The sequence below is a fragment of the Pseudorca crassidens genome, chromosome 8 (genome assembly GCF_039906515.1).
Source record: "Pseudorca crassidens isolate mPseCra1 chromosome 8, mPseCra1.hap1, whole genome shotgun sequence".
Lineage (NCBI taxonomy): Eukaryota > Metazoa > Chordata > Mammalia > Artiodactyla > Delphinidae > Pseudorca > Pseudorca crassidens.
The window spans coordinates 82,799,732-82,815,590 of record NC_090303.1 but is presented as its reverse complement, the minus strand read 5'-3'; the positions used below and the strand labels follow the sequence as shown (position 1 = coordinate 82,815,590).

The 15,859-nt window shown below is 40.1% G+C and overlaps 1 protein-coding gene across 4 annotated transcripts in view; it reads left to right on the top strand.

The window, feature by feature from the left end:
- The window catches only part of ZNF800 (zinc finger protein 800), a 49,413-nt gene extending 45,301 nt beyond the window's left edge, over positions 1–4,112 (top strand). Inside the window, exon 7 of one of the 4 annotated variants that reach the window (XR_010945613.1) lies at positions 3,813–3,904. Coding sequence is in view for 3 of the 4 variants with exons in the window: in XM_067746904.1 (XP_067603005.1) it covers positions 3,813–3,999 (187 nt within the window). In the remaining variant the exon portion in view is untranslated. Of the gene's footprint in view, positions 1–3,812 lie in introns of all 4 variants that reach the window. The other 3 variants (XM_067746904.1, XM_067746902.1, XM_067746901.1) reach the window with 3 other exon arrangements.
- Positions 4,113–15,859: the final 11,747 nt, after the last annotated feature.

Sequence of the window (15,859 nt, the reverse complement as noted above, 5' to 3'; positions counted from 1 at the left end):
GATTGAACAATCCAGGGGTAGAGTTATGATGGTGGTAAATTCAGCAGTCAACAATGGCATTACCGATCTGGTGAACACACACTTGACAAATCAAACTTCTTGTGTGAAAATGAGTACAGAACGGAATAATTGAGATGAGTTGATCTGTCACTCGGGCAACAATAAGCATTGTTGTCAGCCTTCTCCTCTCCATCCATCTGGGGATAAGTTTTTTTTTTTTTAAGAATGGCAAAATAGGTTTAGGAAAACAGTGGAGAAATTGCTACAACTCTTTCTGGTGTTTGTAAAAATACAGATTATGGTGCATTTTTGAAGCTGGTGGTCTCATAACCACACTTTGAGGACAGTTATAAATAGTAAACATTGTGGGAGTTCATAAAAATGGATAGATCATTTCAGACTGCAGTAATCAGGGAAAGCTAATTAGAATGGCTGAGGGTCTTGAGGGACGGGCAGTGTTTGAATACATGAGAGGAGGGAGAAGACATTTTTTGATGGATGAAATGCCAAGAACAAAAGCATAGAGGTGGGAAATAATAGTGTATGTTAGGGGAGTGGAGAGTCAAGTAGTTTGGCGCAAAGTTTCTTAAATATGGCCCATGAAAGAGAATTGAGGCAGTGTTTGTCGAATGGTATCATTCATTCCAGGGTTGGAAAAAAATGGGCGCCATGCCATTTCCGTTCATCATGCAACTGGATAACACTACTGATGCCTCTCAGTGCATCAACCTTCACGTTTTCATGGGCTCTCTGGTGTCATCAACAAAGAATTTCATTTTAGGACTCTTTTTGGAAACTGGAAAGGCTGTCAATATCTTCAAGATAATATCTCTCCCTCTCTCTCTGATAATTATTCAGATGGCAGGAAAAAAATGATAGCACTCTGAGGTCAGATGTACACTTGTGATGTCAGGCATACATCATGGTTTTCCTGCTTTGATGAGGGATAGCCACATGTCATTGTGCCTCATTACTTTCCATGTCAGCAGCTGTCACCACCTTTCCAAGAGGTATTGCCAAGAAATGGGAACAGAACATGATGTTTTTCTCTACTAGACAGAAAGAAATGTGCTGCCTTTCCAGAGGTCTTAATTGAACTTGAAGGCAGAGGAAATAATGTGACTTGACTTCAACTTGAAAGCCTTAGAGGAATTTAGTGTTCTAGTACACAGGCTACCTTAACCTGACAAAGCATTCTATGAAATTCTGCTTTGGTTCTGTGTACCTTTGTGAGTCAAGGATTTCAACAATTGTTGCCATGGAGAAAAAGTTATAATTGATTATCCAAGATTATGTATGTGTTGCTGTGTCAAAGTCCATGTTACAATTTCAACTCAAGCCAAATCTCAGATCTACTACTAAGCAGTTAGAATTTTAAAATTTCTTCCAGGAAGTCACCAGTTTTCTTTCATGAAAAATAACAATGTGAGGGAGGGATTCCTTTCTTTGTAAATATTTGTTTTTGTATATTGCTTATGTTGAAGAAATCAGTTTCTAGTGCAGTGAAATAAAGTATATGGTGTATGCATTTCTGTGCATGCTTCTGGAGGACAAAGTCCATGTCTAAGCAGAATCTCGGACTATTATTTGATTCCCCTAAAAGGTTAAGAACTAATAATTTTGCTAGTGTGGAGACAATGGGACGCTCTGGATGAATTTGAGCAAAGGAATGACAGGAAATTAGAAAGTGCTCATTTGAAGGATATGAGAAGGAAAGCTTTGGCAGGACTGCAGCGTGATTTAGGGATTCAGGTTAGCCTTAGGGTTGGAGTTATCTGAATAATCTGAAGGTAATTTTCTAGATAGAGCTTCTCAAAGGAAGGAATCTCATGTCTTTTTTTTGGTTCTTAGTGTCTGAGCACAGTGAGACATAATAGGCACTCAAAAATGTTGAATTAAATTGAAATTGCTGTGTGGACAAAACCCTTATTTTACACCAAATGAAAGTTAGATGATAGCGTCCCAAAAATGTTCTTCTGTCTTATCTGCATTTAATACTGTTATGTTAAATCATTTGGTGTAAAATAAGGGTTTTGGAGAAACACTGCTTTATAAAAACCTCATGCACACTTTTTGTTTGAGCAGTTGGTTAACACAAAGTTTTGACCACTTAGGATTTGTTCTTTTTGTATATTTTATTTCTGATAATTTTTTTTACTACAGGTATGTCTCTAGACATGATCATTTTATCCAGTACCTGCAGAGGGAAGGAAACTTTTAGGATGGTGTGGTTGATTAGGTCATCATCTGTTTAAGCAGCATTCTAATAAACATCTAAGCTTGGATTTACTCATCATTAAGGAAAATCAATCTGACAACTCTGAGGTCACTTTGGCTTAAAATATCATTGGAACTTATGTATTAAATGGATCTTCTATCAGTTTAATAACAAAGCCCTGGAATCCCATCCCTATGTTACATTAGTATAATTTTATTGTCATCGTACACATTTTTCTGGAACAAGGTTTAGCAAAACAGATTCCCTTGGTATTAATGAGTGCTAAAAATTTAAATTTGTTATGACTGGAAGACCAAGATGTAAAGTTTAGACTCTCGTTTATTGCAGTATTTTAGTTTTGCTCCCACTAAGTTCTTTCAACTTAAAGAGCAAATTATTGAATACATTGTGAAAACATTGGTATTATCTAAAACATTTGTTCCAAAAGTATGGTAATTTTTTTCCGGAAAACTTTGTGTTCCTAAGTCTGTGGAGATTACAAATCAAATTAGGTTCGTTAGCAGCCCAGAAAGCTTTTTTTTTTTTCTTCCTGAAGTAGAAATGCTTAATAGAGTAAAATAAGGTATAACTTCACAGAAGACAGTGGTTTTGATTAACTGCATAACGTTTAAGGCATAAACTGCTCTGAAATACTGTGATTTACTCAGAACTTTTGAGGAAGATAAACTACTTCTGTGGACCATTCATTCATTCTTAAAATCTTTTGATGTCCACCACTTTGCTACACAATATAAAATATAATTTTGAATTGGTAGAAAGTTAGAATGGGTACATAAGAATGAACTAAAATGCCTTTTATTAAGTTACTTGATTTTTTTATTATAAAGATATGCTTATTGTATACAATTTGGGAAATATATAAATAAAGATTACCTGCAGCCTCATCACCTGAAGATAACCACTTAACATTTTGGAGTGTTTCTCTCCATTGTTTTATACATGTGTGGTGTGTTGTGTGTGTATACACATGTACGCACATAAAGTATACACACATCCCACCACTACAAATGGGGAGGAACCTAATTTTTTTCATTCTATTTAGTATGCCTTTCCATATGAATAGTTATATCCCAGCATTGTTTTAATAGCAGGTTAGTATCAACTATAAGAGAAAGACTATAATTGTATTTTTGGATATAGGATATTCCCGGTTTCTCCTTAAATTTTTTTTTCCATTTTCTTTGCCTGTTGTTTTTTGCTGTTACAGATACTGCACTGAATACCCCATATGAAATTTTTGCATGTGTTCGTAATTACTCCTTAAGGGAAAACTCTAAAATTAGAATTTCTGGGTCAAAGAGTATTAAAAAATTTAAGGGTTTTGGTACATTTCCCTAAATTTCTAAAAACGTGTATAATGACACTTCAATCGGATGCTGTTTACCTCTGATCAACACAGGTTTATCTCCTGTGTTTACGTGACAGACAACCTGTTGGGCGGAAATGGCATCGCGCCGAGTTTGGGTTGGCGGCTCCTTGATTAGCTGGGAGGCGCCGGCGCGTTCGGCCCGTTTCTAACCGGCGTGTCTTTGTCTCTCTCCCTGGGGACCGCTGCCGCCCGTGCGGGCCGAAGCCTCGGGAAGCCGTCGCCCCGCAGTGCCGCCGCCCTGCGCCCGGCCGCCCCGGGGAGCCGCTGCCCTCCCGCGGGCGCCGTCACCACGCGCCAGGCCGCCGCCAGCTGCCGCGCCAAGCTCCGCGGCGGCGCCGCTCGGGAGCGCCAGCACGCCGCCCGCGGCCTGGGGAAGCCCGCGCCCCCGTGAGCGCCGCCGCCCGGCCGCCGGCGGACGCTGCCGCGCCCGGCACAGCCCATACCTCAAGCCTCGCCCGTCGCGCCTTTCCTTCCCGCCGCACCCGCCGGAGCTCTCGAAGTCCACTCGGGCGTCGGCGATCTCCCTGGGGTCCTCAGCCATCGCAGACCTGCCGTCCCCCCGCGCTTTACCGAACTCTGTCCCACGCAGCCCCTCAGGCGGACCGTGTGCCTTAGGGCCGGCGGGTGGGGAGGAAGGCCTCCCTGCTAGTCGCTGCTACTTGCTGAGCAGCACTTCCTCATCCCGTCTGCCACAATCCCGGCTTCTCTGAGAATCTTGCCACTGGACAATACCATCCTCTTTCCCTCCTCCTCGTAATTTGTCAAGTTCCTAGTCAGCTTCTTTCATTATTAGTTCTTAAAAGACTAGCTCCCACATGAGTCTTCACCTCAAATCCCATCATTGGCAAGCTGGTGACCCGCACTGTCTGGAGTCGTGTGACGCATAACTGTGGTTAAACTTGAACTCCAACCTCCAGTCCACTCCTTGTAGCTTCATCCCCAATGACCATTTCTTCCCTTCGGAATCAGCCCTTGCTCCCACGTTCTAGACTGCCATCCCAGGGCATCCTCAACTGGGTCTGCGCTGAGGCCGGTGCGTCTCCTGGGCTACCCTTAGTCCATGACTGAGCACAGTCGGGGTATTAGTGAGACGCCGGGACTCCTCTCACGAGCAGCTTGGGCATGGGGACTCCTCAGCAGCCTGGCTGAAACTTTCTTAGAACCCTGCTGCATGCAGTCTAAGGCTCTTCTTGCCCAATTTCCCTCTCCTTTCCTAGGTGCCAGACTTGAATTATGATATGAAGACCCCGCCCTGCTCCTGATTCCTTTCCTTTGTCCTTCACAGATGTTCCCTCAATAAAACTCTTCTAAGTTGAACCCTGCCTTGGTGTCTGCTTCTAGGAGGACCTGAGCTAACACATTATCAGACATTCCACTCTGATTACCATCTTCCTATCCTCCTGGATCCCTTGTTCACTGACAGCTAATTCATTAACCTCATTTTTTCCAGTATTTATCAGCCTATGTTTTGGATTCACTTCCTTTCTTGTCTAGCCTAGATCCCATGATCCATCACTGTTATCATCATCCTTGAAATACAGTGCCCTCGGTAGTCTTGAGCCTCAGTTTCTTCCAGTTTACTTTCCTGGTAAAATCCCCACTCCAGATGAACCTTACCATCTCCTTCCACTGGCCTGACTGGGACAATTGGACATTTTCTTTAAGAAAAATCACACAACACAACCAACTAGTTTTACTTTGAATCAATTATCTCAAACCTCAAATTGGTGCTATTGTTCCTACTGTAGTCTTAGTTTCCCACTTCTAAAATGACTGTTTATACCTTTTCAACTCTCCTCAAATTTTCGGATCCCCTCCTCCCTGTTTACTTTAAATTTCCCTTGGAAAATAGAAGATGTTACATACAAACTTCATCTTCCCAGCACAAGACCCCTCCACCCCCAACCCAGCTAGCTTGGCAACCACCAACTTCCTTTTTGTGACTATGGAGGAAGTTGCAAAGTCCAGCCCCTCCTCTTGTGCTCTGGATCCCAACCCTTCCTGCCTTTTCATGGACTTTTCTCCTTAGCTTTTCCCTTTTCTTCTGCATTATTAATCTGTGTCTTGAATGGATCATTCTCATCAGCCTGCAAACATGCTCCAGTGTTTTCCAAATTAACCAAAGCTTCCCTTGTGCACATCTTTCCCATCTATTAGCCATTTCTCAGCTGTCCTTCATAACCAGACTTCTTTATGGAGTTATCCTTATAGATTGTCTTCATTTTCTAATCTTCTATTCACTTTTCAATTCACAATGTGACTTCCCCACGACCACTACTGAAAGTGCCCATTTCCAAGTCACCAGGCACTTCCATATTACCCTGTCCAAAAGGATACTTTCCTGTCCTCATCTTGACCACTTCCTGCTTCTTTAAAGATTATCTCTTCATATCCAAGACACTATTCTGTCCAGGTTTTCTTCCTGCTTCACTGTTCACTCCTAATGTTATGCTCTATCTCCCACCTAACTTTGAAAAGCTGAGGTTTTTCACCTCCACTGGGTTCCTCTTTTTTTCTATGTGCTTTCCCAGGAGGATCTTTTCCATTTCCATGGATTTAGATACTGGCTCTATGCTAATGAGTTACAAATTTATGTTTCCCACTTTGACCTTTCCTCTAAGTTTTAGACTCACATATCTAATTGCTTGCTTGGTATCTTCCTTTGAATGACTCAGATCTTTCAAACTTAACATGGCCAAAATCGAATTCCTCGTTCTCACCCCAAACCTGTTTACCACATCTTCCCTATTACAGTAAAGAGTACCACCATACAACCAATTGCTCAAGCCAGAAACCTACGCATCATCCTAGATTCTTTTCATCTCTCCCCTACATCAGATAGACTGGCATAATATATCCATTTTGTCCCCCAAATAAATCTTTAATCTGTCTGCTTCTTTCCATCTTCAATGCCAACACTTACTTCTAATCACTATTTTTTCTCACCTGTTTATTATGACAGCCAGCCTACCTGTTTTCTCTGCTTCCACTCTTGACCCATGACCCACTTCAATACATTCTTCATAGAGTTGCAACAGTGACCTTACTCCTAAATTGAATTGAGTAAATTGTAAGATAAAATCTAAACCCTTTACCGTGACTCACAGAGTTCTGCACAATCTGATCCCTACCTATCTCTCCAAACCTATGTTCCTCTCTTTATTGCTCACCATGATGTAGCCACACTGGTTCCTCCAACATGCCAAGATCTTTTCTGCACTTCAGGGGCTTAGTAAATGCTGTTATCTTTGCTTAAGCTGCTCTCCTTGGCTATCCTCTCCCCAACCACAACCCTTTAGATAACTTCTTAAATACAACATCTTAAAAAAGGCCTGCCCAGAGCATTGTTTGCAAATAGTCCTCACCTCTCTCCTATTTGCTATCTCACTTTTTTGTTTCTTTGAATTCCTTATCTCAATTTGTAACATTATTTATTTGTTTATTTACTTTTTATGTCTGTGTTTCCCATATTGGAAAGAATGAAAGAGGCTGTGTCTGGATGTCTAGGTTCTTCCACATTGTATTCCTAGCCCCTAGCACAATACCTAACACATACTAGTTGAACAATAAATATCTGTTAAAGGAATAAATGAACACATTTGCTCATTTTTCTGTTGGGAGTTCACTTTTTATTGATTTGTAAGAACTCTTTATACATTAAAACCACTAACCACTAATAATTTGTTTATTCCATTTGCTGCAGATATTTTGCCGCTTGTCATATATGTGCCAATTTAATTCATGATGTCTTTGATATATAGAAATATTACATTTTTTATTTAGGTGAATCTATCTTTTCTTTCATGATTTCTACTTTTGGTGATATGTTTGAAAAACTCTTCTTCCAGCTCAATGTTATATAAATAGTTGTCTATTTTTTTAGTTTTAATTTTTTTAGATTTAAATCTTTACTCCAAATGGAATTTATTTTTGATATAGATGTGATTAAGGCTCTAAATATTTATTTAGTTGCTGCATCATCACTTATTGAAAAAGCCCTCTTCCACTGTTTTAAAAATTCCACATTTATCAAAATTAAATTCTTACATGTACTTGGAGTGGTTTCTGGATATATTAGTTATTTGTTTATTTGTTTTGTTTTGGTATCCTCTATTCCTGAACCATGTTGTTTTAATTATTGTCATTTTATAATTTGCTTTATTGTGTGATTAACTTTTTTATGGGGTAAACATTACTCTTCTTTTTCAAAATGTTTTCAGCTATATTTGTGCATTTATTCTCCCAGGTAAACTTTAGTTATAGTTTGGCCAGTTTCCAAAAGAAATTGGCATTTTGTTTAGAATTGCTTTAACATTATAGATTAATTGGGGGAAAATTGCCATCTTTGTAATAATAATTTTCCCATTCAGGAACTTGTCGCATGTCAAGGTTATTGAAGGCTTCCTATATATTTTTCAGTAATTTTGTAGGTCCTGCATATTTCTTGTTAATTATATTATTAGATATTTTATATCTTTGTTGGGATCATTTTCACATTATGTTTTATAACTGGTTGCTCCTTGTTGGGTCAAGCTATTGATTTCTGTAATTGGTAACTTTTCTGAACTCTTTCATTAATTTTTCTAGGTGATTCTCTTCTAAGTAGACAATCATTTGAAGTATAATTAATAGTAATTTTCTCTCTTTCTTTACAATATTAATACCTCATATGTTTAATATATGATGGTATTAATTTTGTTCTTATTCCTGACTTTTTAGGAATACCAGTAATATTTCACCAGCTTTTAATATTAGCTGTTTGATTGAAATAGAGTTCTTTATCAGGCTAAAGAAGTGGTCTCCTTGTTCAAGTACACTAAGCATTTTATTAAAAGTTGTTGTTGAATTATGTTAAACATATTCTGGGCACTAGAGAAGATCATGTGGCCTATTTTTATAATAAATTATATTACTAGATATCTCAATATTGGATTATTTTCTGCATGAGATGTATCCTATTTCATCATGGGTTTTTTTGTTTTCTTTTTCCTCTTTTAGTACAATCATGTTGAATTCAGTTCCTTACATTTTATTTAGGATAATTGCATTTATATTCATGAATAAGATTGGACTATAGTTTTACATTTTTAAATTCTATCTTAAACAGCTTCAAAAAAATGTTGTTCTGTACCCTAGATTAGTATAGAGTGTAGGAATTGCCTGTTCTTTGAAGGTTTGGAGGAACTCACCCATAGCACAGTTTAGGCCCCAAGCTTTTTTCAGGGTAAGTGTGTGGAAGATAATTATCTGAAAAAATTTAAATTTTCTTCTATGGTTTTGGCTTAGACAGGTTAACTACTATTTCTTGAGTATCAATTTAAAAAAATAACAGTTTTAAAGAAAATCATGCATTTTCATAGAATTTAAAAATTTGGGGCTTCCCTAGTGGCACAGGGGTTGAGAGTCCGCCTGCAGATGCAGGGGACACGGGTTCGTGCCCTGGTCCAGGAAGTTCCCACATGCCGCGGAGCGGCTGGGCCCATGAGCCATGGCCACTGGGCCTGCGCATCTGGAGCCTGTGCTCTGCGGCAGGAGAGGCCACAACAGTGAGAGGCCCACATACCGCCAAAAAAAAAAAAAAAGAAAAAATTTGTTAGCAGTCCTCAACATATAATCTTATAATTGGAAATATTTTTCTCTATATTAATAGTTATAGCTCTTTTCTCACTTCTAATATTTTTAGTTGCATTTTTCTTTCTTTTATTAGACTTGGTAGTCTTCTAAAGGAACCAACATTTAACTATTTTTTCTGTTTTGTACATCATTAATATAACTTTTAATCGTTTAAAATTCCTTCTTTATTTTCTTAAGTTTGTTTTGTGTTTTCTGAATATTTCTTTGTAATTAATGATTTAGTTCATTGATTTTTACTTCTTTCTTCTTTAATAATAGGACACATAAGGCTATACATTTACCTCTGAGCACAATTTTGACTGCATCTCCAAAGTTTTTGTATGTAGTCTCTTAATTGTTGCTATTTTTAAAATAATGGATTATAATTGCTGTTTTTATTTCATTTTGACTGGTGTTATTTAGGGTAGTGTTGTGAGGTTTTTTTCCTTGTTAATTCTTATTTCTTTTTAATAAAGAATAAATTTATTAATATTTATGTTGCTATTTTAATAAAGAGGTAATTTTGATTGGAAAAAGTGAAATTATGTGTGAAGTTGAATTATCCCAAGTTATATGCAAGCATTATCTAGAGTTTCTCATTATGAGATCCTATCAATAGTGTTGACTAGTGGTGACTATACTAGTTACTGACAACAGGGATTTGGTATACCATTAGTGTCAATAATTTACTGGAATTGTGATTTCTATATAATATCCTAGTTACTCATGTAAAAGGTGTAAAAAGAGCTTTAATACTGTTTACTGCTTCAAAAATCCTCAGGTAATATGGAACTTAAATGATCATCTAATAATTAGAAAAACTCATTATCAAAGTTTATGAAATCCAGAAGGATTTGAAAATTGTGAACAGGGAGTTTGAAAATTTTGGCCTTGGGACAAGTTTTCTTTTATATTTGGAAAGATTCATTTTAAAAATATTTATTTTTATACTTACAAATGTAACTCATGTACCTAAATAAAATTAAAATTACCTATAAGCTATCAAGCAGTAAAAAAAGCACTGTTAACATTTTGTTGTATTTCCTTCTAGGACTTTCTGTACATCTCTTTTTTCTTTCTTTCTTTTTTTTTTTTGTTGGTGGAGAGGGACTCATGTTCTTTTGCATCTTGGTTTTGCTTTTTTACTTATTATTTGTTAGCATTTCCCTATGACATAAGGAAGTAGTGATGGTTGGGAATTAATTTATTTCAGTATTAGTAGCATAAGGATTGGGTTCTTCCTGCTGTGGTTTCTACTGCCCAGACTACTTGCTTTCCAAGCCTGGTTCTTGAAGACTTCCCTGATAATCTTCCATTTAATTATTTTATTTCTGTCACTTGCACTCAAGAACTCTGGCTGTTATAGTGATTTTGTTTTATTTGATTCATAGCATTTTCAGAATGCCAAGAGATATATTATGCATGTGTGTACAGGTGTGTGCTTGAGCACACACATACCTAGGCATACACACACCCATACAAGTTTGGAAAATGTCACCTACTTTATTTGCCTACTTGAAGATTCACAGGCCACATTCTTACATTAAAGGCTCTGAGAAGTTCTGCATTAAAGAAAAAATTTGCTTTAAAATATGTATTTCAAACATTTCATTACAGAATACTGTACTTTTTCCTGGTAAAACTGGTAATATTTTTTTATGAAATTTCATGAAACACTGATTTTGTTTCTTAGCTTAGCAACAGCTTGGTGGCCCTTCCTCTTGGTTTCCACACATCAGTATTAGTTGAACTAATACTGATTTAGCATATTGAATAAGTTTATTTTCTGGTGTCTCGTCTTGTGTGCTGACAAGTTAGTCCCAGCAAGGCCTAAGGATCTGATCTCAGGATTGCCCTCAGACCCAGGTAAGAGAGGCCCTTGCTTGGGCCCCACGCTTTGCAGAGCCCTGCTCTGGCTCTCTTTCGGTCACTCTTGAAGAGTCTGTGGATCTGAGGGAATATGCCCACCTAGACCCTGAGCACTCTTCTTTAGACTGCATTCTGGGTGCCTGGGATCCAGCATTCTCAATCCAAACAGCCTCACCTTCTAGAGCATCTTCTGGTCCATCCTATCCTGCCAGTTGAGTACCTTAGTCCTGAAGGGTGGCCAAAGGATGGCTATTTGCAGGGGTGTGATACAGCTTGGTTTTGCAGGCTGGGGAGTCCACATAGTTGCATGTGAGGCCCCTCACAGTGTGGGATGCAGCTGGGGGTATGGGGTAAGGACCAATTATGATTAGGCCACCATGTTCCAGTATGGGACACTGAGGAATCCAAGGATTCTTAACTTGAATGTGGCCTTCCAGGAAATTATGAAGGTATATATGTTATCATAGAACAATAGAACTCATTGAATAGTTTGTTGGCTTGGTTTGTAACTTTGAAAATATTTGGATGTATGATACATAAGCCTCTACTTTTCTCTTGTTCTGGCCCCTGTGAATATTAGGGGTGAGATTGGTGCTCAGAGGGCTAGAAGCAAACGTTACAGTCCTGGGGGCAGTGGCACATTGGAAAGTCTTGGGGCCTCGGAGGAAGGTGGCTGTAGGGGGCCACTTGGGTGATAGAGCCCTGGATGTCATGAGATAGGTAGATAGATAGATAGGAAGAACTCTAGGGCCTCACGGAGCCCAAAAGCTTGGCGTGAAGCACCAGGGCCTTCTGTATTTGAATGAACCACAAACTGGATGATGAGTATCTTAGCAGTGATCATGGGTCACAGTGGCTTAAAGACTAGAGGCCCTTACTCCAAGTCCTAGGCATTCCAGAGGCCTTCAGAATTCTGTACTCTAACAGTCTTGCAAAAACATGACTGACTTTGATATTTCCTCCCCACACACTGGTGAGTGGGAAGTTCAGAATCAGATTTAATTTTACTTAGAAAATTAAATAATAGCACATCTCTTATACCTGAGTGAAGTGGTATGAGTCACACGATTGCAATAAGTGCAAAATGGTGCAGGAAGAAGCACAGAATGTCTTGGAAGAGTAAAACAGAGGGACCTCCCTTGGTCTGGAAGTTCAGATTAAGTTTTTGGAAGAAGTAACATTTAGCTGAGGGACAGACAAAGAGCAGAGTTTTCAGGGACAGTGTTCAAGGGGGCAAAAAAGGGCACTGCAAGCAGGAGGGAAGACTGTATGGGGAGGTTGGAAGTGGGGGAGCACATGATGAGTTGGAACTGAATAAATGTCTGTGTGGTATGGGAGTTGAAAGCAAGATGCACAGTGTGGCCAGATAAGACAGGAGAGGAATACAGAGGCCTGATCACACAGGGCTCTGTAAACCATGCTGTGAATTTCAGGAAAACAACAGACCATGGTTTCTACCTTCAACGAACTCATCATGGTCTAGAGGAGAAAAAAAGTCTAGTAAAACGATAATTAAACACAAAGAGGTAAGTGCTACACTAAAGATATGCTCACTGTTATCTGGAATCCTGGGAAAAGGAGCAACTTAATTATTGCTGAGTGGATCAGAGAAGGATTTTTCAAGGACTTGAGTGCTTGAGTTGAAACTGCAGGTTTGAGTGGGAGTTTTCCAGTAAACAAAGAAATGTGAAAGAAAGAGAAAGAGAAAGGGAAGAGCAAGGGTAAAGACATGGGTGTTAGAAATCATTCACATGGATGGAAGTAGGGTGCATGCCTTGTTAAGAGCTTGGATGTTTTCCTTCAGATGATAGCAAGTCTTTGAAGACTTATGAGTTAGGACATGGCATGATTAGAAAGATCATTCCAAGGACAATGCAGAAGATGAGTTTGAGGGACATGAAACTGGTGCAGGAGGACATGGTAAAAATTTATTGCCATAATACAGGTGAGAAGCCGAGTTCCTGAAAGAGAGAATTGGTAATGGGGGTAGGGAGAAGATCAGAGGATGTTTTGGAAATGGAAGGAACAAACTGGTTTTCCCAGATCTTTGTGCCTTACTCTCACCTTGGCTTCAGACAACCAGTATATTAAAAATGGGCCAATCTGTGAAAGAAAGGAGTCTGATGACCCAATTACAGTAATGCATCAATGACTGATAACAGCTAGATGTCCTTTCTCAGAGGACTTTGAATTTAAAATTATACGTCTGGGAGTTCTCTGGCGGTCGTCTAGTGGTTAGGATCCGGCATTTTCCCTGCCAAGGCTGGGTTCAGTATCTGGTCGGGGAACTGAGATTCCTGAAAGCTGCTCAGTGTGGCAAAAAAAAAAAAAAAAAGTCTGAAAAAGAATGAAAAATGAATATATATATATAAATATAACTGAATCACTTTGCTGTACACCTGAAGGTAACACAACATTGTAAATCAACTATACTCCAATAAAATTTTAAAAAAATGCCTGGAATGGGCAATGAATGTGGAATGATGGAATTTAGATGCTTTGGATCTTGGTAGGGAGGTATTTACTGGGTGGGAAAAGGAAACAGAATCTCATTGCTCCTCTTAACATCAGTGGTTTTCAACTGGGGGCAATTTTGCCCTCTCAGCAGACATTTGGCTGTCTGGAGACATTTTTGGTTTTCACAACTTGGGGTGGGAGTGCTAAGGGTTAGAGATAAGGTATAGATGCCGCTAAACATCCTGTAATGCACAGGACAGTTCCCCTTCCCGCTCCTAAAACAAAAAATTATCCAGCTCAATAGGCAATATTGCCAGGGTTGAGAAACCCTGCCTTAAACCATGGCATGAGTGGCTCTATATTGAGACTTGCCCTATCTCTAAGAGTTACATAATTATTAGATTGAACAATCATGACTTGAGGGATGAAACCATAAAGTGACTTCTTGTCTTTAAACTCTTGCTTTAAAATGGTCTGCGGGGCTTGTTCTGGCCCTGACCCTGGATGAAAACGGGCCGATCTCATGAATTTTCTGGTCACTGTTATACAATGAAAAATGTCCTTTATTCATTTTAAACAACAGAGCACATTCTCAGTTCAGTAATTAAAATGTCTAGTCCCTTGTAATAATCAAAACTCCAAGTTTGACTTAAGAGGACAATGGTGTGGCAAGCTTCTTTCCCCTTTCCTGGTAGTGGTCCTACCCCTCTCCTAGCTTGTCTAACCTTGGGGTTGGAGCATAGGGTGGAGAAAGGGAATGGGGCCGGGACAGTTCTTAGTGAGCTGATAGTGTTGTGAGTTGGTGTGGAACTCGCTGGAGTGCCTGGCAAGTGTTTACAGCTGATTCTGGCTCCTTGGAGATTTCCAGGGGACCTCTCACCTGGAATTCCCTTCTGTAAGTTATGCACTTTCCTCTAGCTCAGGGCTTCTTGAAAAATCATCAGTGGTGGGACTTCCCTGGTAGTGCAGTGGTTGAGAGTCCGCCTACCGATGCAGGGGACACGGGCTCGTGCCCCGGTCCGGGAAGATCCCACAAGCCACGGAGCCTGCACATCCAGAGCCTGTGCTCCGCAACGGAAGCGGCCACAACAGTGAGAGTACCGAAAAAAAAAAAAAAAAAGAATTGCTAATAAAATGAAATGGAAAGAAAAGACATACAAAAAATAAACCTGCATTTTAAATAATCACATTCTACAACAGAAAATTACTCTGTCAAACTGCTCTAAAATTTTCCTAAGGCTTATTCTCAATTTCTGTCCTTTTTCAACATTGTAGATTGGTCACAGTGTGTGCACCAGCACCAGTCCTGACCTCGCTCATTGAGCACTGATCTAGCTCACTGTTTGCTCCTTCCCTCATGCCCGAGAGATGTTGATGTTTGGCTTCTTTCTTCTGAGGCCTGTCACTCCTTAGGCTGCCTGAATATCCTTTCTCTCTCACTTGCGTTGCCCACATCATTTGGTCAATGGAAAACACTAGGAATCCTTTGCTCTGACTTGGTCTTGGAGCACAGACTGCCCAGTGGGGCTGCTTCTTCTGGCTCACCTCACAGCTGCTAGCCCGCAGGTATTCCCCAGGTGGGGCCGACAGAATTATGAGCCCTCCATCCCCAGCCCCCTGTAAGACATTCATGCCTAATCCCCAGAACTTATGTATATAATTGCTTTACATGGCAAGAAGGACTGTGCGAGAGGGAAGTGATTAAGTTAAGGATCTTAACATGGAGAGATTAGCTTGCATTTCCCAGGTGGGCCTAATGTAATCAGAGGGGGTCCTTATAAGTAAAAGAGGAGACAGGAGAGTCAGAGGCGTGATGACAGAGGCAGAGGTTGGAGTGATACACCAAACAACGTGGGAAGCCTCTAGAAGCTGGAACAGGCAAGGAACTTGGTTCTCCTTTAGAGTCTCCAGAAGGAACACAGTCCTGCTGGCACCTCGATTTTAGCCTACTGAGACTTCTTACCTCCAGAACGGTAAGATAATAAATTTGTGTTGTTTTAAGCCACCAAGTTTGTGATGATTTGTTACAGCAGCACTGGAAACTAATACAAGCAAGAGTCGGACCCAAAGCAAGAGTAGCCCAAAACTTGAAGAGACAGATAATAACTGGGTGCTCTCTCTTTTTTTTGTGGTATGCGGGCCTCTCAGTGTTGTGGCCTCTCCCGGTGCGGAGCACAGGCTCCGGACGCACAGGCTCCGGACGCGCAGGCTCAGCGGCCATGGCTCACGGGCCCAGCCGCTCTGCGGCACGTTGGATCCTCCCGGATCAGGGCGTGAACCCGCGTCCCCTACATCGGCAGGCGGACCCTCAA